Source organism: Hypanus sabinus, chromosome X1 (assembly GCF_030144855.1).
Source record: "Hypanus sabinus isolate sHypSab1 chromosome X1, sHypSab1.hap1, whole genome shotgun sequence".
In the NCBI taxonomy this organism is placed as follows: Eukaryota; Metazoa; Chordata; class Chondrichthyes; order Myliobatiformes; family Dasyatidae; genus Hypanus; species Hypanus sabinus.
The window spans coordinates 35,265,849-35,293,701 of NC_082738.1; the positions used below are offsets into that span (position 1 = coordinate 35,265,849).

Here is a 27,853-nt window from a genome sequence, read left to right on the forward strand (position 1 = left end):
CTCCTTCACTCTGGGTGAGCTACTCTGCAGTACAATATTGGCTGAATGAATGTTAAAGTTACGTTCAAAGCACCATCAGTGGCAGAATTAAAACCTATGGCTATGAGATTACATGCAGTGTACTCTCTGTTATGATACATATACCAGGGATCTCCCGGTTTGACTTCGGGTCTGCATGAAGTTAGCTCCTTCTAAGCAAGCTAACTGCTGGCTGCTGAACATTAGAGAGAGGTACAAAAGTAATTAGCTGGGCTTCTGCTCCAATCGAGCCAGGTTTGCTAATGAGCAGCTTGCTGAAATTTTCAAGTTCTGCAAGTGAAGAACAATCCCTTGAGGCAAGGTATCAAAGGATCCATAAAATAGTCTTCAAGAGAGGAGAAGGTGATTTAAATGCATGATGGGGTAATAATGAGGTATAAGAGGTACAAGTGGGAGCAGGCCGTTCAGCCCTTTACTTTACACCTACCTGTTGGAGGTCACTGTTAAACTTCTCCAAAGCCTTCTTACAATTTGTAAATGAGTATCCTGTCTTTTTCCGGAGTTTAATGAGAAGATCTTTATCAGCTACTATCAATCTAGCCCCAGAACAGTGGAGAAACTGGGCTGGTTGTGTAGAGAAGATCTGCTGAAGACAAAACCAAAATCTCTAATAGGATCAACAGATTTTAATCTTTCCATCTGTAGCCTGCACTTTAACTTTTGTGTGATGCTACCCCATTGTTAAATATATTCAGTCAAAGACCATAGTCATGGACAACACTCACTCCCCCACCCACAATCAACAAAGCAGGATCATGGAAATATATGACACAAGAAGTGGCCATTCTGGTGACTGTGCAGTTGAATCCTGCCCAATCCTACTTCCCAGCTCTGTCTACCACACATCCAAGCACTTTCTAAATACAAAACACAAAATGCTGTAAGAACTCAGTGGCTCAAGCCGTGTCTGTGGAGGCAAAGGGTGCAGTTTGATGTTTCAGATCAAGACTGCATCAGGACTGAGAGGAAACAGGAAAGGTTGCCAGAGTACAGCAGTGCAGTGGGTGGGAAGATAGGCTAAAGGCTAGAAGGTGGTAGATGGAGCCATATCAGGAGGGGATAATGTACAGGTGGAAGCAAGTTGGGTAGTGGATAGGAGGGATGAACAAAGGCACAAGAGTACATAAGAACATAGAAATAGGAGTTGGCCATCTGGCCTGTTGAATCTGCTTCACTATTCAGTAAGATCACGGCTGATCTGGCCGTGAACTCGACTGCACTGTCATTATCCCATAACCATTAATTCCCCCTGCTATGCAAAAATCTATCTAATTGTGTCTTATTTCATGAGGTTGCCTCTACTGCTTCTCTGGGCAGAGAATTCCACAGATTCACCACTCTCTGGGAAAAGCTGTTTCTCCTCATCTCCGTCCTAAATCTATTTCACTGAATCTTGAGGCTACGTCTCCTAGTTCTAGACTCACTTACCAGCCTCCATCTTATCTATCCCTTTCATAATTTTATATGTTTCTATAAGATCTCCCCTCTCATTCTTCTGAATCCCATTGAGTATAGCTCCAGGCGATACAATCTCTCCTCATAGGTTAACCCCTTCATCTCTGGAATCAACCTGGTGAACCTCCTCTGCACTGCCTCCAAAGCCAGTATATCCTTCCTCAAGTAAGGAGACCCGAACTGCACACAGTACTCCAGGTGTGGCCTCACCAGTACCCTGTACAGTTGCAGCATGACCTCCCTGCTCTTAAATTCAATCCCTCTAGCAATGAAGGCCAACATTCAAGAACTAGGTGGGGAGGTGAATGCCTGTGGGAAGAAAGCACCAGGGCTGTAGGTTACTTGAAATGAAAAACATTCAAACAAATACCATTGGGTTGTCGGCTACCTAAAAGGAATATGAGATGTTGTTCTTCCAATTTGAGTTTGCCCTCTCCATAGCAATGGTCAGTGTGGGAGTGCAAAGGAGAGCTGAAATGACATGCAACTGGTGGGGCACTGAGGAAGATCAGGCATGAGCAGGTATCAGGGCTGAATGCCTTACTGCTGCTTCTACTTCTAACACTCTCATGTATGTCTCTCAATTCTCAACCTCTCTGCTAAGGGGAATAGGCCTTCCTTGCTCTCCCTGTCATGATCTTGCACTCCTCAATTACATCTCATTACAGCCACTTCTGTTCCAAATGGAAAAAGCTGAGCCTTACCAACCTTTTCTCCCAACATTAATTCTTCAGTCCTGGTGATATCCTTGTGAATCTCCTCTACACTACCTCTATTGTTATCACATTCTTCCTGTAGTATAGTGACCAAAACTGTACACTGTACTCTAGGTCTGAGCCAACTAGAGTTTTATAAAGTTCCAGAATAACGTATGCTTTGGGCTACAGAGGAAGGTATCCAGTGTATCTTGATTTTACTGGCAAGCAGTGAGGGGATGCAGCCTGTGCTTGCCATTTCTCACACACATTTCAAACATTCCTCAGCGGGGGCACTTCCCTCAAAGCGTACCAAGAAACTTGTGGGGCCAATAAAAAATATGCTTCAAATAGTGGCATTTTACCAGGCTCCTTCCTTTAGTATTGAAGCTAGGAGGGAGCTTATGCTTAATAGCTTTCTCTTTCTGTATGAGAAAGGCACTGAATCCCAAGCTCTTAAGATTTCTCCAGCAAAGCAGGATGAAGAATACAAAACCTGTATAATAAATCAAACTCTGCATTAGGTAGGAAGTTCCCTTACTGTCTGGCTTTCTGATCTTCTCAACTTTCACTTATATGGATTATTGGAATTCAGTTTGAAACTCAGCATAAGTTCAGAGCAACACACACAAAATGCTGGGGGAGCTCAGCAGGTCAGGCAGCATCTATAGAAATGAATAAACAGTTGATGTTTCAGGCCGAAACTCTGAAGGGTCTCCACCCGAAGCATTGGCTTGTTTATTTAATTTCCACAGATGCTGCCCAACCTGCTGAGTTCCTCCAGTATTGTGTGTGTGAGATTCTGGATTTCCAGCATCTGCAGAATCTCCCGTGTTTAGATAAGTTAAATTCTAGTCACACCATAGGAAGAATATACAGGCTTTAGAGAAGTTAGAGAGTAGATTTACCAGAACACTGCCTGGATAGAGGGCATGTCTTGTGAGGATAGGTTGAGCAAGCTAGGGCTTTTCTCTTTGGAGCAAAGAGGATGAGAGGTAATTAGACAAAGGTATACAAAAAAGCATAGGTAGAGTGGACAGCCAGAGACTTTATGCCAGGTCAGGCATTTGATAAGGTGCCACACATCAGGCTGCTCAACAAGACAAAATCCCACAGTGTTACAGGTAAGATACTGGCATGGGTAGAGGAATGGCTGATAGACAGGAGGCAGCGAGTGGGAATAAAGGGGGTCTTTTCTGGTTGGCTGCCAGTGACTAATGGTGTCCTCAAGGGTCAGTATTGGGACCCTGCTTTTCACATTGTTTGTCAGTGATTTAGATAGTGGAATTGATGGCTTTCTGGCAAAGTTTGCAGATGTTACGAATATAGGTGGAGGGGTAGGTAGTGCTGAGGAAGCAATACAATTGCAACAGGACTTAGACAAAATGGAAGAATGGGCAAAAAAGTGGCAATGGAATACAGTGTTGGGAAATGTATGATAATGCATTTTGGTAAAAGGAACAATAGTCCAGACTATTATCGAAATGGGGAGAAGGTTCAAACATCAGAGGTGCAAAGGGACAGGAGTCCTCATGCAAGACTCCCAGAAGGTTAATTTACAGGTTGACTCTATGGTGAAGAAGGCAAATGCAATGTTGGCATTTATTTTAAGGGGAATAGAATATAAAAACAAGGAGAATGCTGAGGCTTTATGAGACACTATTCAGGCTGCAGAGTACTGTCAACAGCTTTGGGCCCCATATCTGAGAAAGGATGTGTTATCATTGGAGACAGTCCATAGGAGGTTCACAAGGAAGATTCCAGGAATGAAGAAGTTAACATATGAGGAGTATTTGACAGCTTTGGACCTGTATTCACTGGAACTTAGAAGAATGTGGAGGAATCTCATTGAAACCTACCAAATGTTGAAAGGACTAGATGGGGTGGACGTGGAGAGGAGGTACCCAGAACTAGAGGGCACAGCCTCAAAACTGAGGGGCGACCTTTTAGAATGGAGGTAAGGAGGAATTTTTTCATCAGAGAGTAGTGAATCTGTGGAATGCTCTGCCACAGACTGCAGTGGAGGTCAAGTCCATGGGTATATTTAAAGCAGAAATTGAGTTTTCTGATGGGAAACTATCAGGTGTATGGGTTGAGTTGGATCTGAGATCAGCCATGATGGAATGGCAGAAAAAACTTGATGGGCTGAATGGCCTAATTCTGCTCCTATGTCTTGTGGTCTTATGGATAGAAATGGCTAATATAAGAAGAAACAATTTTTAAGATGATTTGAAGGAAAATATAGGGGAACATCAGAGGTAAGTTCTTTACAGAGAGTGTGGTGGGTGCATGGATAATACAGATACATTAGGAGCATTTAAGAAACTCTTAGATCAGCACATGGATGATAGAAAATTGGAGGACTATTGGAAGTTTAGACTAATGTTAGAGTAGGCTGGCACAATATCATGGACTGAATGGCTTGTACTGTGCTGTAATGTTCTATGTTCTATAACCCTACACATGAATATTAATTCATTTTGGCAAGAGATTGCTAATCATTCTGCAAACTTAACAGTTCAACTTGTTTGCATTTTCATTAAAAAGTGAAAATCATTGTACTTAAGAGTATAAATTTTATCAGCTTAAGAACACAAGATAGGCCAACGACTGTTCAAACCTACCCCACCGCTTAATATGATCATTTTGCTCTACCTCAAGCCTCAACTCCTCTTCTGTACCGGTTCGACAAAACCTTTAATTCCCCGATCGTTCAAAACTTTCATTTATCTCCACCTTAACTGCTTCTAATGATCCAATCTCCACAACCCCAGGTTAGAAAACATCAGAAGAGAACGTTCAGCCGTCATCCCTGTGCCAGCCCCTCGAGAGCTTTCCAATAACGCAAAAGGCGCTTAGTGGGTCAGGTACCATCTATGAAGGGTTTCGACTGCTGTCCATTCCCCCTCCACAGATGCTGTCTGACTGACTGAGTTCCTCCAACACCTTTTGTGTTGGTCCAGGTTTCAGCGTCTGCAGTCTTGTGTCCCCTGTTCCACTCTGTCTTTCCCCACCGGATTTCTCCTTCATAAATTGAAGATATTCAATTGCTCTTCCAAAGAATCTCTTTCAACACATGGGGTATAAATGAAGATCTGTCACTCTAATTATTTTAAATAGTCACTGGCCCTCTGCATGTTGCTGTTCGGCCTCCCTGCGGGAGACCCATTGTCTCTCCCTGCTCGCCATTCAATCCACGGCGGCTGAGGGGGGAGGGTCGGGTCTGAAATCCTCCAATGAGATAACAAGAGCCCGGCAAATGTCCCTTTTAATTGGCCAAACCTTACCGTCCATCATCCCCTCCCAGCACATTAGTTTTACCACGGAGCCTCTGGCCTTCTACAGATTGTTTTCTCTCCCCCGGAACCTTATTAAAATCGTTCATCGGTGTCGAGGTAACCAGATAGATATTTATTTTTACCCTGGAGATCCCGGTTCGAGCGATTCGCAGGGCACACAAGATGACCATTTTCACCGGATCAATGCAGCAGACACAAGGCTACCATGCCACCGGAAGGAAACAGCGACGGAAATCCTACAGGGTCAAACTAAGCAACCTCTCACCCAGAGGACGCCAAGAGAGGGCGGAGTTTAAATGTTTCTCTAAGTTTCTGATGAAATCGGAAAAATAAAACGCGTTTCCCTTTGTCAAAGTATGAACAGAATATAAAAGTCAGCTCTCTTTTTCCTTGCTACATTGGGTGAACAGCACACTTGCCTCTAAATCAACAGGTTTAGCGCTGGGGTCCATGCGGTCGTGATATTTCTTCGGAGAATTTGAGAGCAGGTGACCAAGGGTTATGGGGAAAAGACAGGTAGATGGAGCTGAACCCATGGTCAGATCAGCCATTATCTTAATGAAGGGCAGAACAGACTCGGCAGGCCAGATAGCCTACTCCTGTTCCTATTCCTTATGCTTTTAGGAGACATCTCTAATTCTGGCTCCTTTACCATCACTGAACTTAATTCCCTCATCACTGGTGTCTGCGTCTTCAACTGCCTGAAACTCCTTTAATACATACCTCAACCTCCTTTAATACAGGCCTTGAACCCCACTTAATTAGATTTTGGTCACCTGCTCTCATATTCACTATTGGTTTAGTGAAACATTTACCCTGTGACATGGCTTGAGATGTTTTGCTCAATAGTTATGTAATTAAAGTACTGCTGTTCTGAAGACTAAAAACTGCAATTTTACACTTCTTAATATTTCTAAAGTAAAGATAAAATGACTAATGTCAACTCTTTATATTGATCCAAATTAAATGAACATGAGCTTATTGTTCTATGTTCTAATTCTTGATCAACACACAATTTCTTTCTCCCCTCTCTAAAACCTTGCCAGTGCTTAGGTAGTCTCAGCTTGACCAGCTGACACCACCAAGTGCAAAGGGCTTGCTGCCTGGGAAAACAAAACAATCTAACCAGCAGCCTAGATTCGCTAAAGATCTCAGTCCCATAGCACTGTACATTCTGAACAAACAGCCCTGTCTGCCTATGGCTTATTCTGTAAATGTACCATATGGTCCCAAGGTGTGCTGGATTTGCAACCAGGTATCTACACTAGAATTGGTCTGTTGTGCCTCCTTGGATCTGGAAATGCCTTTTGCAACCAAACTGCCCGCCTGATCTAACATGTGAATGGCCACATGGCCAAGACATTTGAGGTTTTCTGGCACCTGTTGAATCTACCTAATGTCATCATCATAACAGCAATGATCTTTCAACAGCTATTTAATGTGAAGCATTGGTGTGCTGGATCTTGAAATGCAGAAAGGAGGTAGATAGAGTTAGGAGGTAGATAGAGTGGTGATCTTTATTGCAAAGGGAAGCCTTAGTAGAATCATACTATAGGGATTTTGTGAAACCCACACCTGGGTAGTTTTGGTCTCCAAATACAATTAGCCTGGAGACAGTACAACAGATTCCTTGGCTAATTCCTAGGATGAGGGACCCTATAGGGTGAAATTGTGAAACACTGCCCTAAATTCTAAGTATAATCTTAGTATAAAATTATTTCAATAAGACATACAACATTCTGCAATGGATTGGGTGGTTGGATGTTGGAAGGCTGTTTCCCTCAAGCTGGAGTGTCTGAAATAGGGTTTAGTGATTTATTTATTTTTATTTAGAGATACTGCACAGTCACAGGCCCTTCCGGCCCAATGAGCCCGCACTGACTAATTACACCATGTGGCCAATTAACCTGCTAACCCCTACAACTCTGGAATGTGGGAGAAAACTGGAGCACCCAGAGGAAACCCATGCGGTCACAGGGGGATCTTAAAAATTCCTTAGACAGCTGTGGAAATGAACCCAGGTCACTGGCACTCTTAATAGTGTTATCTTAACCACTATGCTACTCCGCTGCCCCAATTTATGGCAGAGCTGAGCAGAAGCTTTGTTGCGCAGAGGGTTGTGAACCTTTGGGATTGTCTCATTCAGAGGCTGAAGGGGTCACTGTTTATATTCACAGCTGAATACAGGAGATTTTTGGATTCTATGGGAATCAGAGGATATGTGGATTTAAGACAAAAGATCATCTGCAACCTTAGTAAACCAAGCAAGTTCGAGTAGCCGAAAGGCCAACTCCTGCTTCTGTTCCTTGTCTCCTGAGATTCTGAAAAAGCACTATTTAAATACAATCTTATTCTTTCTGTGGAGCAAAAAAGTGACAACAGGAAATTTTAGGATCTATGATGAATTTGGCTTTATGATCAATATTTTACACATTGAAGAGAGTCAGCTTTTCTACAGTCTGTGCAATACAGTGTCTTGGTTTAGGAACTGAATTCAAAGGAACATTGCCCAAAGTGATTATACAGCAACATGGTATTTTCAAGGACACATGAAAGATAATATGCAGTACAAGCAGACATAGTTCAAAGGCACTTCTGCTTTTAAGTGTTGCTTACATTTAAGGCACAATTTATATTCAAGAAATATCCTTCAAAAAACATCCTCCATGATTATAAATTCTCATTAACATGAGGTGGGTAGTACAGTGTGGAATAAAGTTGACCTGGGGAATCCAGGGCAAACATTGACAAGAAGTTTGAATCAACAGGCAGATGAGTTCAGCTTAGCCCAGTTAATATTGAGTGCAAGTCCATAAGGTGAATGAGGAGAAGCTGAGGGCTTTCAGAGCACCTGCCCAAGGTACGATATAAAGCATGACTGAAGGGAACTTCTCACTTGATCAATGCTCTTCTTGACACCCTGAGCCCACAACAGATGGTCCATTGTTTGCTACAAGCAAAGTTCCAAAACTGTGAGCACCCATTGAGGATTAAAAAAATACCATTTGAAGCCTAAATTGGAAAAATATTCTGTTCTCCAAAACTGGCACCTGGCCCTATGGCAAAAATTCAATGAACTTTATCATTTTATTTCCTTCGAAAGCAAATCACAGATCATAATTTAGCTTCATTAAGCCAAATTGTCTCCTTTAGAACTACTGTCAAGTGTAAGCTCTCAAATGGTGCAGCAGTAGACACACCTCAGCCACTGCACAATACCATAACCTCGAACTTACTCAACAAGTACAAAGCTCAGGCATTACTACACACTGCCATTTCCTTTCCTGTAAGACAATGAACCTGTAGTTTCTTTTCCTGGAGGCCCAATGTTAGCATCTTGCTCAAATGGCAAACACTGAATATTGTTAAGACTGAATTATCCCAGGCAGCAATGGGAATACTACAGTTGGCATAAAGCTCTCTGAATTATGATGTGGTGACAGAGAAAGAGGGAATGCAAAGATATATCTGCTCTTGGTCATCAGATACATGCAGTGTATATGGATTTCAGTAAGGCATTTGATAAGGTTCCCCATGCAAAGCTTTTTGAGAAATAATGAGGCATGGGATCCAAGGAGACCTTGCTTTTTGGATCCAGAACTGGCTTGCCCACAGAAGGCAAAGGGTGGTTGTAGATGATTCATATTCTGCATGGAGGTCAGTGACCAGTGGTGTGCCTCAAGGATCTATTCAGGGACCCCTTCTCTTTGTGATTTTTATAAATGACCTGGATGAAGAAGTAGAAGGGTGGGTTAGTAAGTTTGCTGATGATACAAGGTTGGGGATGTTGTGGATAGACTGGAGGGTTGTCAGAGGTTACAGCGGGACATCGATAGGATACAGAACTGGGCTGAGAAGTGGCAGATCAAGTTCAACCCAGATATGTGTGAAGTGGTTCATTTTGGTAGGTCAAATTTGAAGACAGAATATAGTGTTAAAGGCAAGACTCTTGGCAGTGTGGAGGATCAGAGAGATCTTGGGGTCTGTGTCCATAGGACACTCAAAGCAGTTGCAGAGGTTGACAGTGTTGTTAAAAAGGCATTTGGTGTGTTGGGATTCAACAAACGTGGGATTGAGTTCAAGAGCTGTGAGGTAATGTTACAGCTATACAAGACCTTGGTCAGACTCCAGTTGGAGTACTGTGTTCAGTTCTGGTCACCTCATGACCAGAGAGAGTGCAGAGAAGATTTACAAGGATGTTGTCTGGATTGGAGAGCATGCCTTATGAGAATAGGTTGAGTGAACTTGGCCTTTTCTCCTTGAGCAACAGAGGATGAGATGTAACCTGATAGAGGTGTATAAGATGATGAGAGGCATTGATCGTGTGGATAGCCTGAGGCTTTTTCCCCAGGGCTGAAATGGCTAACACAAGGGGGCACAGTTTTATGGTGCTTGGAAATAGGTACCGAGGAGATGTCAGGGGTAAATTTTTTTACGCAGAGAGTGGTGAGTGCGTGGAATGCACTGCCAGCGACAGTGGTGGAGGCGGATACAATAAGGTCTTTTAAGAGGCTCTTATGATAGGTACATGGAGCTTAGAAAAATATCGGGCTATGTAGTAGGGAAATTCTTGGCAGTTTCTAGAGTAGGTTACATGGTCGGCACAACATTGTGGGCTGAAGGGCCTGTAATGTTCTATGTTCAAATCCAAAATAACAACTTACATGTCAGGAGTGAACAGATTCACACCCAGCTCTCTCATCCCACACCCCATGGTCTAATTGCCTGACCCACATTGACCACATGTTGAGATTGTATGTCTGGTTGACATACTGGAGGGCATCTAAGGCACATGGACAGGTTTCCAAGCACAAGTTGGAATTTGATCTCAGAAAAAGAAACATTTTTAAAAAAAGCATTAAAAATATTCTGCCCCACTGTGGGGAAAGCTACTTTGGTCTTCACTGATGCATCTCTGCGTGAGTAAACTGAATAAGTATCAGCAGACAGGCTGATACTTATCACAACCATACTGATACTGATACTTAAAACAACCCATGTTGTTTTAGCCAAGGAAGGAAGTCATCCTCAAACTCCATCTCCCAGTGCCACCTCTCTGCTTAAACAAACCACTAAATCTGCCTTCAAAAAGAGGCTGTACTTCTATACATTTCCTTATGATGTAGAAGGAGGCCATTTGGCACATCAAATCCATGACGACTATGCCAGATTGCCTATTGTATGGCTACCAGGCTCATCTCAGGACTAAAGATTGATAATACTGAGTCTCCTCAGTGCCTCAGTCCTAACACATTAACTCTTATTTCTCTCTATGTGGAGACTGTCTGACCTGCTAAGTACTTCCAGCACTTTCTGCATTTATTTCAGCATCTGCAGTATTTATTTCATCTAAAAAGTGCCCAGATGTTATGTGAAAAGGACTGAGAGGGGTGTGGTGAGAGGCACTAACAGGAGTGCCACTAGTATCACTGGCATCGTTGGGATTGGTGGGATTAGTATGTGGGGAGAGGAAAACCCACCAAGCTTTCTCCCAACATATCACCATTCAGTAACTACAGTTCCACTGGAAAGTGCACACAGGTGGTCAAACAGCCAGTTGAAATGCCCTATTTGCAGAGTGGCTGCTCAGTCCTAGGCCTGGTCCCAGAGCACAAAGATACAACTCAGGTCAAACTACTGGGTTCAAAAGCAAAAAAGGAAAAGGTCAATTAAAAAATGTAGTATAACAGAAAATAAGTCTTCGAGCTGACTACAGGAGCCACCTACAAACGGCTTTGTGAATCTGGAGATGGGCCCTGGGGTGCTTTCCCTGGCTGGTTTAGTCTGTGCTCTCTGACACAATGTTCTAGTTGGGTCACTTCATAGAGGTTGATATTTGCTTCCTTGTTCCTGTGAAGAAGTTGGCACCGGAAATGCTGGGGTAGGATCTCCTCATAGAAAGAGACAGTCCCATGCTCCCTTCGCATATTGGACGAGAGGTAAATGGTGGTTCTCTGCGTACTGAGGTGCTGCAGTGTCTGCACCAGCAAGGGGTAGGTCTCAGGCAGGTACACAATGTCAGAACCCAGAACAACATCATAGTCATTGGGAAACTGGCTATGATTGTGGCCCCAGGAAAGGGCACGTACCCGTAAGCGGTGTACGCAGGAAGCGGGTACGTTCACTGAGATGTTGCTCTTGATTTGCTTCAAAGCATGAGGAAGGTCTGTGAAGGTTACATCGCCCCCTGATGAACAAAAGGAAAGAAAAACAAATCACATTTCCCCATTTACAGCTTACCCCTAAAGATCTGGGAGTCAGTCTTTAAATCCAAATGACAATGCTACACAACCTGTTACATTATTGCTTTACAGCATGAAGGGGAGGGAGGGGTGTGGGGGTAGGAGTGAAGCCACGGAAAAATTTAAGAAAAGGGACGAGGATCCAAACTATGTTCCTGCTTGTCCATCACTCTCTCCCCTTGGCATCACCATTGACTTGTCAAGTGCTTAAGATTGAGGTACTTGTTGATTCAAGATGGGCCTTCATGTGCTGAAGTGCATGGGAAATACAGGGGCTTGCCCTTTCTCCTCCAGGGATGAGGTTCTAGGACAGCCTGGAGCTGGGTAAGAAGACTCTTGGCTTCCAGTGACATATCAACCTCTCACTGGGTTCTATTAGACTGGGCAGTCACTAGCAATGTCATGTGCACCATTCACCCAACCCTTGCGCCCTCCTACCCAACCCCATACACCCCAGCAGCAGAACGCAAGCAAGGTCCATTGCTGCAAATGCAGAATCTGAAGTAAAAACAAAAAATGCTGGAAACACTCAACAGGCCAGGCAGCGCCTGTGGAGAAAAATCATTAACTTTTAAGGCTGGGAATTCAAGATCATTGATCTGAAGCATTAACAGTTTTTTTCTCTCCACAGATGCTGCCAGGCCTGCTGAGTGCTTCCATCACTTTCTGATTTTATTTCCACATGGCTCCAATACACAGGTATTGAAGAAGCTGCAGAGGGTTGTAAACTCAGCCAGCTCCATCATGGGCGCAACGCTCCCCACTACTGAGGACTTCAAGAGGCGGTGAGTCAGGAGGGTAGCATCCAGGACATGTCCCCTTCTTGGTACTAACAACAGTATAGGTACAGCAGCCTGAAGCCCCACCCTCAATGATTTAAAAAAATCTTAATGAAAGCTTATTCCCCTCTGCCATCAGGTTTCTGAACTGTCCACGAACACTATCTTGTTATTGCTTTTTTTGCACTATTTTGAAAGTTATAACAATTTTATGTCTTTGCACTGTACTGCTGCTGCTAAACAACAAATTTCACATCATGTAAGACAGTGATAATAAAACTGATTCTGACAGAGATTGCTGTGCATTTTGCTTATTTAAGTTTTGGTTGGGAACGTTAAACTTACCCAAAAGTACAGCCAGAATCCCCACAATTCCAGTGCCTGCACCTAGTTCAATCACTTTTCTCCCACAGAAGCTTATCTTCTGCTCATCAAGGTACTGACAAAGAACAAGAGCCTGAAAACATCATAACTTCACATTAGAAGCATTCTCATTCAACATTCAGTTTTGATATGACACACTGCAGCAAGAACAACAACGCATCAGAGGGAAGCACCTAAGGGTGTCAAGTGCAATCTCAGGACATCTCAAAACATTGTAGAACCACACAAAATGTAGTCGCAGTTGTAGGGAGTACAACAGCAAACTTGCACTCAGCAAGCTCCCATAGTGGGCATTCTGGTCACCTACTTACAAGGAAAGATATCAATAAGATTGAAAGAGTGCAGAGAATATTTACAAGGATGTTGCCGGGCCTTGAGAATCTGAGCTTTAGGGAAAGGCTGAATAGGTTAGGACGTGAGGGGGAACCTCTTCATTCAAAGGACGGTTTCACGGGAACACAAGGGGAACTTCTTCACTCAAAGGATGGTGAGTAGTATGTGGGATAAGCTGAAGGCGGAGGTGGGATGCAGGTTCGATTTCAACATTTAAAAAAAAATTTGGAGAAGTACACGGATGGGAGGGGTATCAAAGGTTATGGTCCAGGTGCAGGCCGATGGGACTAGGCAGAATAATATTTTGGCACAGATCAGATGGAACGAAGGTCCTGCTTCTGTGCTGTGGTGTTTTATGACGAGAGTTAGAGTGGTTAGTTGAGAGATATGCAGTATATTGAGGCCAGGACATTGAAGAGAACTCCTGTATCCTTTCTTTCCAAGGATGGATCTTTTACTTCTACCATGGAGAGTAGGAGAGTGACCCTCAATTTAATGGGTCACCTGAATGACAGTAGCTTTTATGACGTTTGAGTATCTGGAGTGGGAGTTGAACCCATGATCCAAGTAGTTTGGAGACAAACGTGCTGCCCATAGCCAATGGTTAGAAACGTCTTTTGTGGAGAGAAGGGATAATGAATGGAAACAGCTATTACCGAACTGATAATCCACCAGCAAGTTCAGTTTGGAACTGACTGAAATTAGGTGTGGGGAAAAGAAAGTACATTTATATGCCATTTCCTCACATTCTCATTCAACCATAAAGCCTCACCACAACTTACACAAGAGAGCAGCTCCTGTTGTTATCTAGGCAAATGTAGTGGCAAAATTTGCCTGTTACAGGAAGCAGCAAATATGATACTGGATTGGGCTGGCCTGAGGAAAAGGAGGGATTTTGGCCTAAACTCCCCTGCGTTCATTCAAATAGTGCTATGGGATCCTTTACACTTCCCCAAGCTGGCAAATGGAGAGGACATCTCACCCAAAAGACAGTATGGTGCTCTCTTGATACTGTCAGCCTGCATTTCTGTGCTCGAGCCACAACAGCAGCATGCTATAGAAATACAGGAGTTGTGAAAGGATTGCTTGCTCTCTGCTTAATCTATTTTCAGGCCACTAGACTTACAGAATCCCATACTACACCAGCAACTCCCAAATCAGTGCTGAAGCTCTGGGTGATCTTTAAAGCATGTCCACAAAACTCATAAGCCTTCTCCTCCGTGTAACAGTCGGCAAACAGATCATCATCTTTGGGGAAGACACTGCACAGATTTTCTTCCATCATCTTGCATCACACTTTAGTAGTTGGATTTCCAGTTTCCAGCAGGGCCTCAGGGTTAATTTGTTCCCAGTGTTGGACACATTTCTCCCTGTGGAGTAAAGATTCAGAAATTTGAGAGGGGGAGAAAACATTTTCAGGTACTCCAGCTAATCCAAATAAAAACAGATATATGCCAAAAGCATAAAGCAGGTCAGGCAGCATCAATGGAGAGCAAATCAGAGTTAATGTTTCATTGGAACCCATACACCTTTACTCAGATGTTTAGGCATCTTTCCCTTTTAGGAACATTGCCCAAATCTTCCTGCAAAGACTTTATTGGGAGTCACTTTTTAGATGGCAACTGCTTGTAAAGACCATGTAATCTTTTGAAGGAGATGGAAAGTGACTAAAGTGAGGACAACAGCAAGGAGTGCACAGCTTTCTTTTAAAATGGGGCGTCAAGGGGTGATGGACTGAGCCAATAAGAACAGCAAGAGTTAGTCACACAGCCACCAGAGCTTGTTCTCTGCCATTCATGATCTCATCTTGGACCTCAGACACATTTTGCTGCCTAATCTCCATAAACTTTGATCCCAAGATTCTATCTTGGCCTTGAATACACTCAACTCCACTTCCACAGCTTCCAAAGTTTTTCAACCCTGAGAAGAAATTCTTCATTTCCAGTGGAGATTTGTGAGAATTATCCTGGGAATTAAAGGGTTAATGGTGACGAGCATTTGATGGCTCTGGGCTTGTACTCATTTAGAAAAATGAGGGGGAATTCAATGAAACCTTTTGAATATTGAAAGACAGAGTGGACGTGGAGGGCATATTTCCTATAGTGGGGGAGTCCAGGACCAGAGGACACCGACTTTAGAGCAGAGATGAGGAGGATTTTCTTTTGCTAGAGGATGCTGAATCTATGAAATTCATTGTCACAGCTGTGGAGGCCAAGGTATTGGGTATTTTTAAAGAAGTCAATAGGGTTATGATTAGTCAGGGCATCAAAGTTTACAGAAAGAAGGCAGGAGTTATATATAATTGATGTAAAAAATTATATTGTACTAATCTAAGTCAAACATTTATTGTATTTATCATACTATCAGAACATAATCTTGACCAGCTTTTTCCATCAATTTTAACATTCAAATCAGATTCCCATTTTTGTCTTGATTTATGAATTCCTGATTTAATTGTCTGTTTTTGAATCAAATTGTACCTACAAGATGTAATTTTTTTAATTTTTCCTTTTTGAATTAATATTTCTATTTCACTAGATTTTGGCATCAACATTGTTTGACCCAGTTTTTCTCGTAAATGAGCCTTTAATTGAAAATAACAAAAAAGAGTGTTGTTTGATATTTTATATTTATTTTTTAATTGATCAAACGACATCAATATACCTCCTTCAAAACAATCACCTATATATTTAATCCCCTTTTGGAACCAATTATGTAAAAGGAATCCATTGTAAAAGGAATAAGCTTTATAAAGTAATTGGGGAAAGTAAAAATAAATATTAAAATTATTTTGAACTCCATGGAGCATGTGGGGATCCTCCGATATCCAGGCAATCTTTCTCTTCTTTCTTTCTTTTTTTTCTTTCTTTAGATAAGGGTTAATGGGGGGAGGATTAATATTATTTTTCTCTTTCTTACTATTTGATCATCACATTTATTCTTTGTAATTTCATAAAAATCCAATAAATAAATAAATAAATAAATAAATAAGAAAGCAAGAAGGCAGGAGAATGGGCTGAGGAGGAAATTAAATCAGCCATGATCAAATGACAGAGCAGACTCGATGGGCCAAATGGCCTAATTCTGCTCCTATGTCTTATGGTCTTATTCTGGATTCTCCCCACTAATGGAGAAAAAGTTCTTCAAAGGCACCTAATCCTAAATCCTCCTGATTTTGTAAATCAATCCGAAAGCAATAAATAAAACTGCTATTGCTAGAAGTAAAAACAGGAAAAAGCCTGATATAATCAGCAGTGCAGACAACATCCCTGGAATGAGACAGAGTTTGTGTATCAGGCCAGTGACCTTTTATCAGAATTGGAAAGGTGTGATTTATGCACGTTGCAGAGAGTCGAGTACAGTGAAGAGAACAAAGGGTGAACACCAAAATTGCCCAAATAACACACACACGCTGTTGGCTTTAACAGCCGGTCTGTCTGGAGGAGGTGTTAAAAAAGATGAACAGTGGAATAAAAACACCAGTTATTCAGAATTCAGTTGATGGAAATGTGAAAAGGAGAAAATGCTAGAGATATTCGACAGATAGATGTCATAGGGTAAAACAACATGGAAACAGGCCCGGCCACTTATAAGACCATAAGATATAGGAGCAGAAGTAGGCCATTCGGCCTGTCAAGTCTGCTCTGCCATTCAATCAAGGGCTGATCCAATTCTTCCAGTCATCCACACTCCCCTGCCTTCTCCCCTTACCCTTTGAAGCCCTGGCTAATCAACAACCTATCTATCTCTGCCTTCAATGCACCCAATGACTCGGCCTCCACAGCCACTCGTGGTAACAAATTCCACAGATTTACCACCCTCTGACTAAAGTAATTTCTCCACATCTCAGTTCTAAAAGGACGTCCTTCAATCCTGAAGTCGTGCCCTCTTGTCCTAGAATCCCCTACCATGGGAAATAACTTTGCCATATCTAATCTGTTCAGGCCTTTTAACATTTGGGATGTTTCTATGAGATCCCCCTCGTTCTCCTGAACTCCAGGGAATACAGTCCAAGAGCTGCCAGATGTTCCTCATACGATAACCCTTTCATTCCTGGAATCATTCTCGTGAATCCTGTCTGAACACTCTCCAATGTCAGTATATCCTTTCTAAAATAAGGAACCCAAAACTGCACTCAATACTCCAAGTGTGGTCTCACGAGTGCCTTATAGAGCCTCAACATTACATCCCTGTTCTTATATTCTATACCTCTAGAAATGAGTGCCAACATTGCATTCGCCTTCTTCACAACTGACTCAACTTGAAAGTTAACCTTTAGGGTATCTTGCACAAGGACTCCCAAGTCCCTTTGCATCTCTGCATTTTGAATTCTCTCCCCATCTAAATAATAGTCTGCCAGTTTATTTCTTCCACCAAAGTGCATGACCATACACTTTCCAACATTGTATTTCATTTGTCACTTCTTTGCCTATTCCTCCAAACTATCTCAGTCTCTCTGTTTCTTCAACACTACCCGTTCCTCCACCTATCTTTGTATCATCGGCAAATTTAGCCAGAAATCCATTAATACCGTAATCCAAGTCATTGACATACATCGTAAAAAGCAGCGGTCCCAACACCAACCCCTGTGGAACTCCACTGGTAACCAGCAGCCAGTCAGAATAGGATCCCTTTATTCTCACTCTCTGTTTTCTGCCAACCAGCCAATGCTCCACCCACGCAAGTAACTTCCCTGTAATTCCATGGGCTCTTACCTTGCTAAGCCTCATGTGCGGCACCCTGTCAAAGGCCTTCTGAAAACTGAAGTACACTATATCTACTGCATCTTCTTTCTCTACCCTGCTTGTAATTTCCTTAAAGAATTGCAATAAGTTAGTCAGGCAGGATTTTCCTTTCAGGAAACCGTGCTGGCTTTGGCCTATCTTGTCATGTGCCTCCAGGTACTCCGTAATCTCATCCCTAACTGTTGATTATAATAACTACCCAACCACTGATGTCAGGCTAACAGGTCTATAGTTTCCTTTCTGCTGCCTCCTACCCTCCCACCCAACTCAACAATGTCAACCAAGATTCCCATCTAAGCCAGCCCCATTTGCCCACGTTTGACCCATATCCCTCTAAACCTTTCCTATCCATGTAACTTCTAAGTATCTTTTAAATGTTGTTAATGAGCCTGCTGCGACCAATTCCTCTATCAGTTCGGTCACCCACCACCCTCTGGGTGAAATAGTTGCCCCTTGGGTTCCTATGAAATCTCTCTGCTCTCACCTTAAACCTGTGCCCTCTATTCTTTGATTCCCCAACCCTGGAAAAAGACTGTGCATTCACTCTATCTATGCCCTCCCCTCATGGCTTCATACATCTTTACAATATCACCCCCTCAGTCCAGTGAGTAAAGTCCCAAAGTGGGACTTTAGGACTTTAGGAACTTTCCGACATTAGGAAAGAAACTGTGATGAGTAGACTGGTAGGACAGAAGGCTAATAAATCCCCGGATCCAGATGGTCTGCATCCGAGGGTTCAAAAAGAGGTGGCTCAGGAAATTGCGGATGTATTGGTAATCATTTTCCAATGTTCCTTAGATTCAGGATCAGTTCCTGAAGATTGGAGAGTGGCTAATGTTATCCCACTTTTCAAGAAGGGAGGGAAGGAGAAAACGGAGAACTATCGCCCTGTTAGCCTAACGTCAGTCGTGGGGAAGATGCTTGAGTCCATTATTAAGGACGAAATAGTGGCACATCTTGATGGCAGTAATAGGATTAGGCCGAGCCAGCATGGATTTACCAAGGGCAAATCATGCTTGACTAATCTGTTGGAGTTTTTTGAGGGTGTAACAAGGATGTTAGACGAGGGTAAGCCAGTGGATGTTGTGTACCTAGATTTTCAGAAGGCATTCGATAAGGTGCCACATAGGAGATTGGTGAGTAAAATCAGAGCTCATGGCATTGGGGGCAGGGTTTCAACTTGGATAGAAAACTGGTTGGCAGATAGAAAGCAAAGGGTAGCAGTGAATGGGTGTTTCTCAGACTGGCTGGAGGTGACTAGTGGGGTACCACAGGGCTCTGTATTGGGACCACAGCTCTTTACGATTTATGTCAATGATTTAGATGAGGGCATTGAAAACTATATCAGCAAGTTTGCTGACGATACTAAACTGGGTGGCAGTGTGACATGCGAAGAGGACGTTAGGAGAATACAGGGAGACTTGGATAGGCTGGGTGAGTGGGCAGATACTTGGCAGATGTCATTCAATGTGAATAAATGTGAAGTTATCCACTTTGGAAGCAGGAACAAGAGGGCAGAGTATTGTCTGAACGGTGTAGAGTTAGGTAAGGGAGAAATGCAAAGAGACCTAGGAGTCCTAGTTCACCAGTCAATGAAGGTAAATGAGCAAGTGCAACAGGCAGTGAAGAGGGCAAATGGAATGTTGGCCTTTGTTACAAGGGGAATTGAGTACAAGAGCAAGGATGTCCTTTTGCATTTGTACAGGGCCCTGGTGAGACCACACCAGGAATTTTGTGTACAGTTTTGGTCTCCAGGTTTAAGGAAGGACATTCTGGCAATTGAGGAAGTGCAGCGTAGATTCACTAGGTTGATTCCTGGGATGGCAGGGCTGTCTTACGCAGAGAGATTGGAGAGATTGGGCTTGTACACGCTGGAATTGAGGAGATTGAGAGGGGATCTGATTGAAACGTTTAAGATAATTAAAGGATTTGATAGGATTGAGGCAGGAAATATGTTCCAGATGTTGGGAGAGTCCAGTACCAGAGGGCATGGATTGAGAATAAGAGGTCAGTTATTTAAAAAAGAGTTGAGGAAAAACTTCTTCTCCCATAGAGTTGTGGAGGTGTGGAATGCACTGCCTCGGAAGACGGTGGAGGCCAATTCTCTGGATGCTTTCAAGAAGGAGCTAGAAAGATATCTGAGGGATAGGGGAATCAAGGGATATGGGGACAAGGCAGGGACTGGGTATTGATAGTGAATGATCAGCCATGATCTCAGAATGGCGGTGCAGACTCGAGGGGCCGAATGGTCTACTTCTGCACCTATTGTCTATTGTCTACTAAAGTGCTCAGCCTCTCAGTGCACCACCATCCCCTGAGTCTTGCAAATCTCCCCTACACTCTTGCCAGCTTAAAGGTCAGGTAGACATCCTTGCATCAAAATTGGCCAGCTATGACACAAAGACTGGTGAAGTGAAATTGTTGAATTCTATACTGAGTCCTGAGGGCCCATTCGTGTTGGTATATTATTGGATGTAGGGAAAATATGGAGGATGATCCTTCTGGCTAGAAGACTAGAAGGTTAGAGGGGTGGGGATGAGGGGAACCCTATTCTCGATTGGAGAGTGGACAAGTGCAGAAGAGCAGGAAATGGAGCTGATGCGGTTGACAGCCTTATCAGCTTTAGTAAACATGACTAAAGAGAAAGGAAGGCATCTCAGAAGCATTGCTGTGGAAAGGGCATCATTATAATAGAATTGACAGAGAACTGGAAGAATAGAATGAAGTCCTTATAGGAAGTCGGATGGCAGCTGGTGTAGTCAAGACAACTGTACAATTTTGCTGGGATATTGGTCTCCAAGCTATTGCCTGAGATGGAGACAGCAAAGTTAAGAATGTTTGGAAGGGGTGGGTGGGAAGTCAGATTTAAAGGGAGAGCGGAGTGGAAACTGGCAGCGAAGGTGGTGACATGTAAGTTCTGTACAAGTGCAAGAAGCACAACTAAGACAGTCATCACTGTACCAGAAAAACAGGTGAGGGAGAGGGACAAAGTAAGATTGGAACAAGGACTGAAACATTTTCAAGAAAGAGACAAGCATAGCTTTAGCCCCCATGGGTTCCCATAATTATGATTTAAAGACTCGACGTATACCACAAAGAAACAGGTACTGCTTGGACAAATCTTCCCTCATTCCAGCTCTCTTAATTTATAAAGGATCATTCCTTCTGTATTTTCTTGGTTCACTCTTCCATCTTCACCTATCACTTCCTTCATTTTCCCACACAACAGCTGGAGATGCAACAGGTGTTCTTTTACCTCCTGCTATCCACAGACCCAAACAGTCTTTCCAGGCAAAGCTGCAATTCATTTGCACTTCTTCCATCCTAGTGTACTGCATTTGGTGGTCACTTTGCAGACACCACTACATTTGAAAAACCAAATGCAAACAGGAGAATTGTTTTGCAGAAATCAGTTCAGAGTTGATCTTAAGCTTCCAGGCAAATGCCATTTTAATTCTCCACCCCACTACCATGCTGACATCCTACACTGTTCCAAGGAAGCCTAACCTAAGCTGAGGGACTCTATCTCATCTTTCATCTATGCTCATTGCATCCCTTGGAACTTAATATTGAATTCAACAATTTCAGATGACCAACCTTTCCTGTTTGTGTTAGAACTGGCCAATTCAATCATCAACTTTGATCATTATTCTTTCTCTCCCTGCTGGTTATTTCCCGAATTCCCTTTAATTTCCAAATTCCAACAACTGCTGTGTTCTGTATCTCACAATCCCAGCATTATTTTTATCCTCTGACATTATCTCCCACTATTTACACCTCCTCCAACCAACACCACTGTTGGCAGAATCCTAGACGGCGACGAGGAGGCGTACAGCAGTGAAGTTAAATGGTGTCACAACAACAACTTCATACTCAGTGGAAGCAAGACCAAAGAATTCATTGTGAACTTCAGGAAGGGGAAGTTGAGAGAACACACAACAGTCCTCAATGAGGGGTCTGCGGTGGAAAGGGTGAACAGCTTTAAGTTCAGCATCATGGAGGATCTACACTGGGCCTAACACACTGATGCAATCAGGAAGAGTGCATGCCAGTGGCTCTACTTTGTTAACAGTTTGAGGAGATTTGGTATGTCTCCAAAGACTCTTCCAAATCTCTATTTATGTATGTTGGAGAACATTCTGACTATATGGAGGGAATCGCAAAAATATAAACCGAAAGAGGCAGCAGAGGGTTATAGATTCAGCCAGCATCGACAGCATAGAACAGTACAGCACAGTACAAGCCATTCACCCATGAAGTTGTACCAAACTTTTAATCTACTCCATGGTCAATCTAATGCTTCCCTACCACATAGCCCTCCATTTTTTTTTTATCATCTACGTGGCTATTCAAGAGTTTCGTAAATCTCCTTAATATATCTGCCTCTACCACCACCCCTGGCAATGGATTCCATGCACTTACCACTCTCTGTTAAAAAAAATCTACCACTGACATTCCCCCTATGCTTTCTTGTATACCCCTCAAAAGTATGCCCTCTCGTATTAGCTGTTTCTGACCTGGGATAAAGTCTCAGGCTGTCTACTCTATCTATGCCTCTTATCATCTTGTGTACCTCTATCAAGTCACCTCTCATCCTCCTTCACTCTGAAGAGAAAAGCCCTAGTTCACTCAAACCACACTGCACACAGTTCTCTCTCTCTTGGACAATAAAGACACTTATGCCAGAATCCTGTACATTGATTTCAGTTCAGCGTTCAATACCATCATCCCGCAGAGACTAGTGGAGAAACTGTTGCTGCTTGGCCTTAACACTGCCATGTGTCGCTGGATTCTGGATTTCTTGACAGAGAGACCAGAGTCAGTCCGTGTTGGCAGGAACATCTCTGACTCCATCACACTGAGCACTGGATCCCCACAAGGTTGTGTGCTTAGCCCATTGCTGTTTACACTGCTAACACATGACTGTGCAGCCAGATTCAAGGGGAACCTGATCATTAAATTTGCTGATGATACCACAGTGGTGGGGCTCATCAGCAAAAATGATGAAACAATGTACAGGGAGGAGGTTAAACACCTAGAGAGCTGGTGCAGTGACAACAACTTGATGCTTAATGTCACCAAAACCAAGGAGATAATCGTCGATTTCAGACGGTCTCAGCCTGAGCACACACCCCTCAGCATCAGCGGCTCCACAGTGGAGAGAGTGGAAAACGTCAAGTTCCTTGGGGTGCATATCTCGGACAATCTCACCTGGTCCAGGAACACCACTGGGATTGTGAAATGGGCCCAGCAGAGATTGCATTTTTTGAGGAAGCTTAAACAAGCATCACTCCCCACTAACATTTTAACTACACTCTACAGGGGCGTGGTTGAGAGTGTGCTGACCTTTTGCATCAGGACCTGGTACTCCAGCTGCAGTGCTGCCGACAAAAAAGCCTTGCAGAGGGTGGTTAGGGGAGCAGAGAAGGTTATTGGGGTCTCCCTACCTTCTGTCCAAGACCTCTTTCAGAGTCGATGCCTCCAGAAGACACAGTACATCATTAAAGACCCCTCACACCCTCTCCATGAACTGTTTGTTCTTCTGCCATCAGGCAAACGTTACAGGAGCATCAAAACTAAAACCACAAGGCTACTAAACAGTTTCCTCCCACAGGCAGTCAGACTGCTAAATAGCTGCTCTACCTGACTCTGCTTTGGACACTTTTAACTTGCACTGGACACTTATAACTTGATTTTAACCGACATGTGGCTGTTGTGTTTTACTATTTATTGTTGTGTTTATTATTTAGTGTTGCATTTGTTATGTTATGATTGCACTTGCCCCGGGAAATGCTGTCTCATTCTGCCCTGCACAGCTAATGTATGGTTGTAATGACAATAAAGTTTTTGAATCTTGAATCTTAAATCTAAAGCTTCCACATGCTTGCTGTAATGTGATGACCAGACATGAACACAATGCTCCAAGTGTGGTCTAACCAGGGTTTTTTAGAGTTGCAACATCACCTTGCGGTTCTTGAACTCAACCCTCTTACTAATGAAGGCCAGCACACCATATGCCTTAAGAACCACTCTATCAACTTGTGCGGCAACTTTGAGGGATCTATAGATGTGGACTCTGTGCCTCTACTAAGAATCCTATCATTCACCCTGTATTCTGCCACTTCAAACTTGACCTTCCAAAGTGAATCACTTTGCACACTTCCGGGTTGAACTCTCATCTGCCACTTCTCAGCTCAGCTCTGTGTACAGTCAATGTCCCATTATAACCTATGTCAACCTTCTACACTATCAACAAAATCACCTCCCCATGTACCACCTGCAAATTTACTAACCCACACTTCCACTTCCTCATCAAAGCCATTTATAAAAATCACAAAGAGCAGGGGTCCCAGAACAGATCCCCGTGGAACACCACTGGTCACCGACCTCCAGGCTGTGAGCATCTGTGAGCACACTCTGCCTTCTGTGAGCAAGCTAATCCTGAATCCACACAACCATGTTTCCCTGGATTCCATGCCTCCTGAACTTCTGAATGAGTATACCATGGGAACTTTTATCAAATTCATATACACTACATCCACTGCTCTACCTTCATCAATGTGCTTTGTCACATCCTCAAAAAACTCAATCAAGCTTGACCTGCCCTCACAAAGCCATACTGATAATCCCTAATTAGACTTTGCTTCTCTAAACGCTTGTAAATCCTGTCTTTAAGAATCTTCTCTAAGAGTTTGCCCAATGCTGATGTAAGACTCACTGGTCTATGATTCCTGGGGTTATTCCTACTCCCTTTCTTGGACAAAGGAATAACAATTACCACCCTCCAATCTTCTGGTACTACTCTTGTGGTTCATAATCATTGCCAAAAGTGCAGCAATCTCCTCCCTTGCTTCCCATAGTAACCAGGGCTGTATTCTATTTGGCCCTGGGAACTTAACAATTTTAATGTTTTTCAAAAGTTCCAGCACATCTCCTTTATTAACATTGACATATTCCAGCATATCAGCCTGCTTTATGCTGTCTTCAAGGTCCCTCTTACTGGTGAATACTGAAGCAACGTATTCATTAGGGACTTTTCCTACCTCCTCCAACTCCAGACACATGTTTCCTCTGCTCTCCCAGATCAGTCCTACCCTCACTCTGGTCATCCTCCTGTTCCTCACATATGTGTAGAACACTTTGGGGTTTCCCTTTATCCTGTTCACCAAGGCCTTCTCATGGTCCCTTCTAGCTCTCCCAAGTCCATTCTTCAGCTCCTTCCTGGATGCTATGTAACTCTCTCTCGAGGGCTGCGTGATCTTGGGTTCCTAAACCTTAAGTTAGCTTCTTTCTTCCTCTTGACCGGATGTTCCACATTTCTTGTCAACCATGGTTTCATCATTCTACCATCCTTTCCCTGCCTCAAAGCCACCCAGAACCTCCAGCAAGTACTCCTTAAAGAACCTCCACATTTCCGTTGAGTACACCCATTCCCAACTGATGCTCCTCAGTTCCTGCCTAATAGCATCATAATTCCCCCTTCCCCCAATTAACTACTTTCACATACTGTCTGCTCCTATCCCTCTCCAAGGTTATGGTAAAAGGTCAGGCAACTGTCTCTGAAAAGCTCATCCACTGAGAGATTTGTCACCTGAACAGGTCAATTGCCTAGTACAGCCTTTCCTCTTGTCGGTTTGTTCACATATTGCATGAGGAAGCCTTCCTGGACACACCTAATAAATTCTAAACATTTGGCGCTAAGGAGGTGCCTATCAATATTAGGGAAGTTGAAGTCATTCATGACAACAACCTTTTATTATTGCACCTTTCCAAAATCTGCTTCTTCAAGAGACAATGCCTCAAGATCCTTAATCCTCATCATTAAGGATTTTCACCATCCACGGCATGTCCTCGTCTCATTGTCAACATCAGGGAGGAGGTACAGTGGCATGCATAAGTTTGGGCACCCCTGGTAAAAATTTCTGCTACTGTGAATAGCTAAGCAAGTAAAAGATGACCTGATTTCCAAAAGGCATAAAGTTAAAGATGACACATTTCTTTAATATTTTAAGCAAGGTTACTTTTTTATTTCCATCTTTTACAGTTCCAAAAGAACAAAAAAGGAAAAGGGCCCGAAGCAAAAGTTTGGACACCCTGATTGTGAGGGCCATGACAAAACCTTTGAACTTTTTGACCATGATGAACAAAGGTATGCTTGGAGAAAAAAGGGTACAGAATTTCGTGAAAAGTACACCTCTCCAACTATGGGGATGGATCGATCATGCTTTGGGCTTGAGTTGCAGCCAGTGGCATGGGGAACATTTCACTGGTAAAGGAAAGAAAGAATTCAATTAAATACCAGCAAATTCTGGAAGCAAACATCACACCGTCTGTAAAAAAGCTGAAGGTGAAAAGAGGATGGCTTCTACAACAGGATAATGATCCTAAACACACCTCAAAATCCACAATGGACTACCTCAAGAGGCGCAAGCTGAAGGTTTTGCCATGGCTCTCACAGTCCCCCGACCTAAACATCATCGACAATCTGTGGATAGACCTCAAAGGAGCAGTGCATGCAAGATGGCCCAAGAATCTCACAGAACTAGAAGCCTTTTGCAAGGAAGAATGGGCGAAAATTCCCCAAACAAGAATTGAAAGACTCTTAGCTGGCTACAGAAAGTATTCACAATCTGTAATACTTGCCAAAGGGGGTGTTAAAGTACTGACCATGCAGGGTGCCCAAACTTTGGCCCTTTTCCTTTTTTGTTATTTTGGAACTGTAAAAGATGGAAATAAAGTAATCTTGCTTAAAATATTAAAGAAATGTGTCACTTTTAACTTTATGCCTTTTGGAAATCAAGTCATATTTTACTCACTTAGCTATTCACAATAAAGGTAATTTTGACTTGGCGTGCCCAAACTTTTGCATGCCTCTGTACATATGCCTGAAGACACTCAACGATTAAGCAGCAGCTTCTTCCCGCTCTCCTATGTATTGTACAGTCCATTAACACTACCTGATTATCGTTTTTTACTATGTTTTGTAATCGATTGTAATTTTATGTCTTTGCACTGTAATGCTGCCGCAAAACACCAGAATTCATGTCAAGTTAGTCTGATTAAAAAAAAATTTAAAAGCTCTCGGTGCCAAAAGCACGAGTGTCATCTGGACAACGCTATCACTGACATTCCCTTGGCTCTAGAGCCAATTCTCTGCAACTTTAAACATTTGTTTGCTCTCTTTCCCAGTTTCTCATTACACAGATGCTGTTTGTGGAACACACGATAACTTTAAACTTTTTGACAGTACCACAGTTCCACTTACTTGCCACCGTTGGTAAAACTGCGAGTCCAACCTAACCTTACGTTTCACTTGGTCCAATCAACTCACAGACAGGGACAGAAAACCCACTAATTATTGGTGAGCGTCGCTGCCAATCATCCACCTGCTATCACGTTTGACTGATCCATCGCGTGCTCCGCAAGCGGTCGCACCGCTTCAGATGCAAACGAAAGGTTGAGGTGTAAATGTAATTTTTATTTTTCGCGGGGGGTTTAACTTTTCTTTTTCACTCGCACATAAATTTGTCGACATGAAGTTATCAGTTCTCCACGCAATCGCAAAGCACAGTGCCCGAAGACGGCGCGACGGTGGGACCAAAGTTCTCAGCATGCGGAGCGGATCTCGAAATAGCTTTCCAAAGGAGAGGCATTATGAACGATCTCCCCTCTGCTGGCTGGACCCATCCATTGACAAATATTGCCTTAGCGCCTCGCCTCATCGGGTGATCTCCTGGAGAATATCCTTATGGTGAAACAAGAGGGCGCAGGGAAGTTTGTCCAAAGCCTAATACGTCTTTGCTTCCCTGCAACGATACACAAAGCGGAACTCAGCGAGTCAGGCAGCCTCTCTTCACAACTCATGTTCTTAGTATTATTTTT

The 27,853-nt window shown here is 43.1% G+C and overlaps 2 protein-coding genes across 9 annotated transcripts in view; one reads left to right on the forward strand and one right to left on the reverse strand.

The window, feature by feature from the left end:
- avil (advillin) overlaps positions 1-12,844 on the forward strand; it is a 99,795-nt gene extending 86,951 nt beyond the window's left edge. For all 5 annotated transcript variants that reach the window (XM_059956360.1, XM_059956362.1, XM_059956359.1 and 2 more), the window contains one exon: positions 12,362-12,844. In XM_059956360.1, coding sequence (XP_059812343.1) covers positions 12,362-12,400 — 39 coding nt within the window. In that variant the 3' untranslated portion in view covers positions 12,401-12,844. The remainder of the gene's footprint in view (positions 1-12,361) is intronic.
- Positions 1-27,384, reverse strand: part of tsfm (Ts translation elongation factor, mitochondrial) — a 33,719-nt gene extending 6,335 nt beyond the window's left edge. Inside the window, exons 1-5 of one of the 4 annotated variants that reach the window (XM_059956364.1) lie at positions 27,237-27,384; positions 14,353-14,596; positions 12,855-12,966; positions 11,578-11,675; positions 467-622 (exon numbers count right to left, since the gene is read on the reverse strand). In XM_059956364.1, coding sequence (XP_059812347.1) covers positions 467-622; positions 11,578-11,675; positions 12,855-12,966; positions 14,353-14,511 — 525 coding nt within the window. In that variant the 5' untranslated portion in view covers positions 14,512-14,596; positions 27,237-27,384. Of the gene's footprint in view, positions 1-466; positions 626-5,610; positions 5,768-11,577; positions 11,676-12,854; positions 12,967-14,352; positions 14,597-27,236 lie in introns of those variants that run through there. The other 3 variants (XM_059956363.1, XM_059956365.1, XM_059956366.1) reach the window with 3 other exon arrangements.
- Between the last annotated feature and the right edge of the window lie 469 nt (positions 27,385-27,853).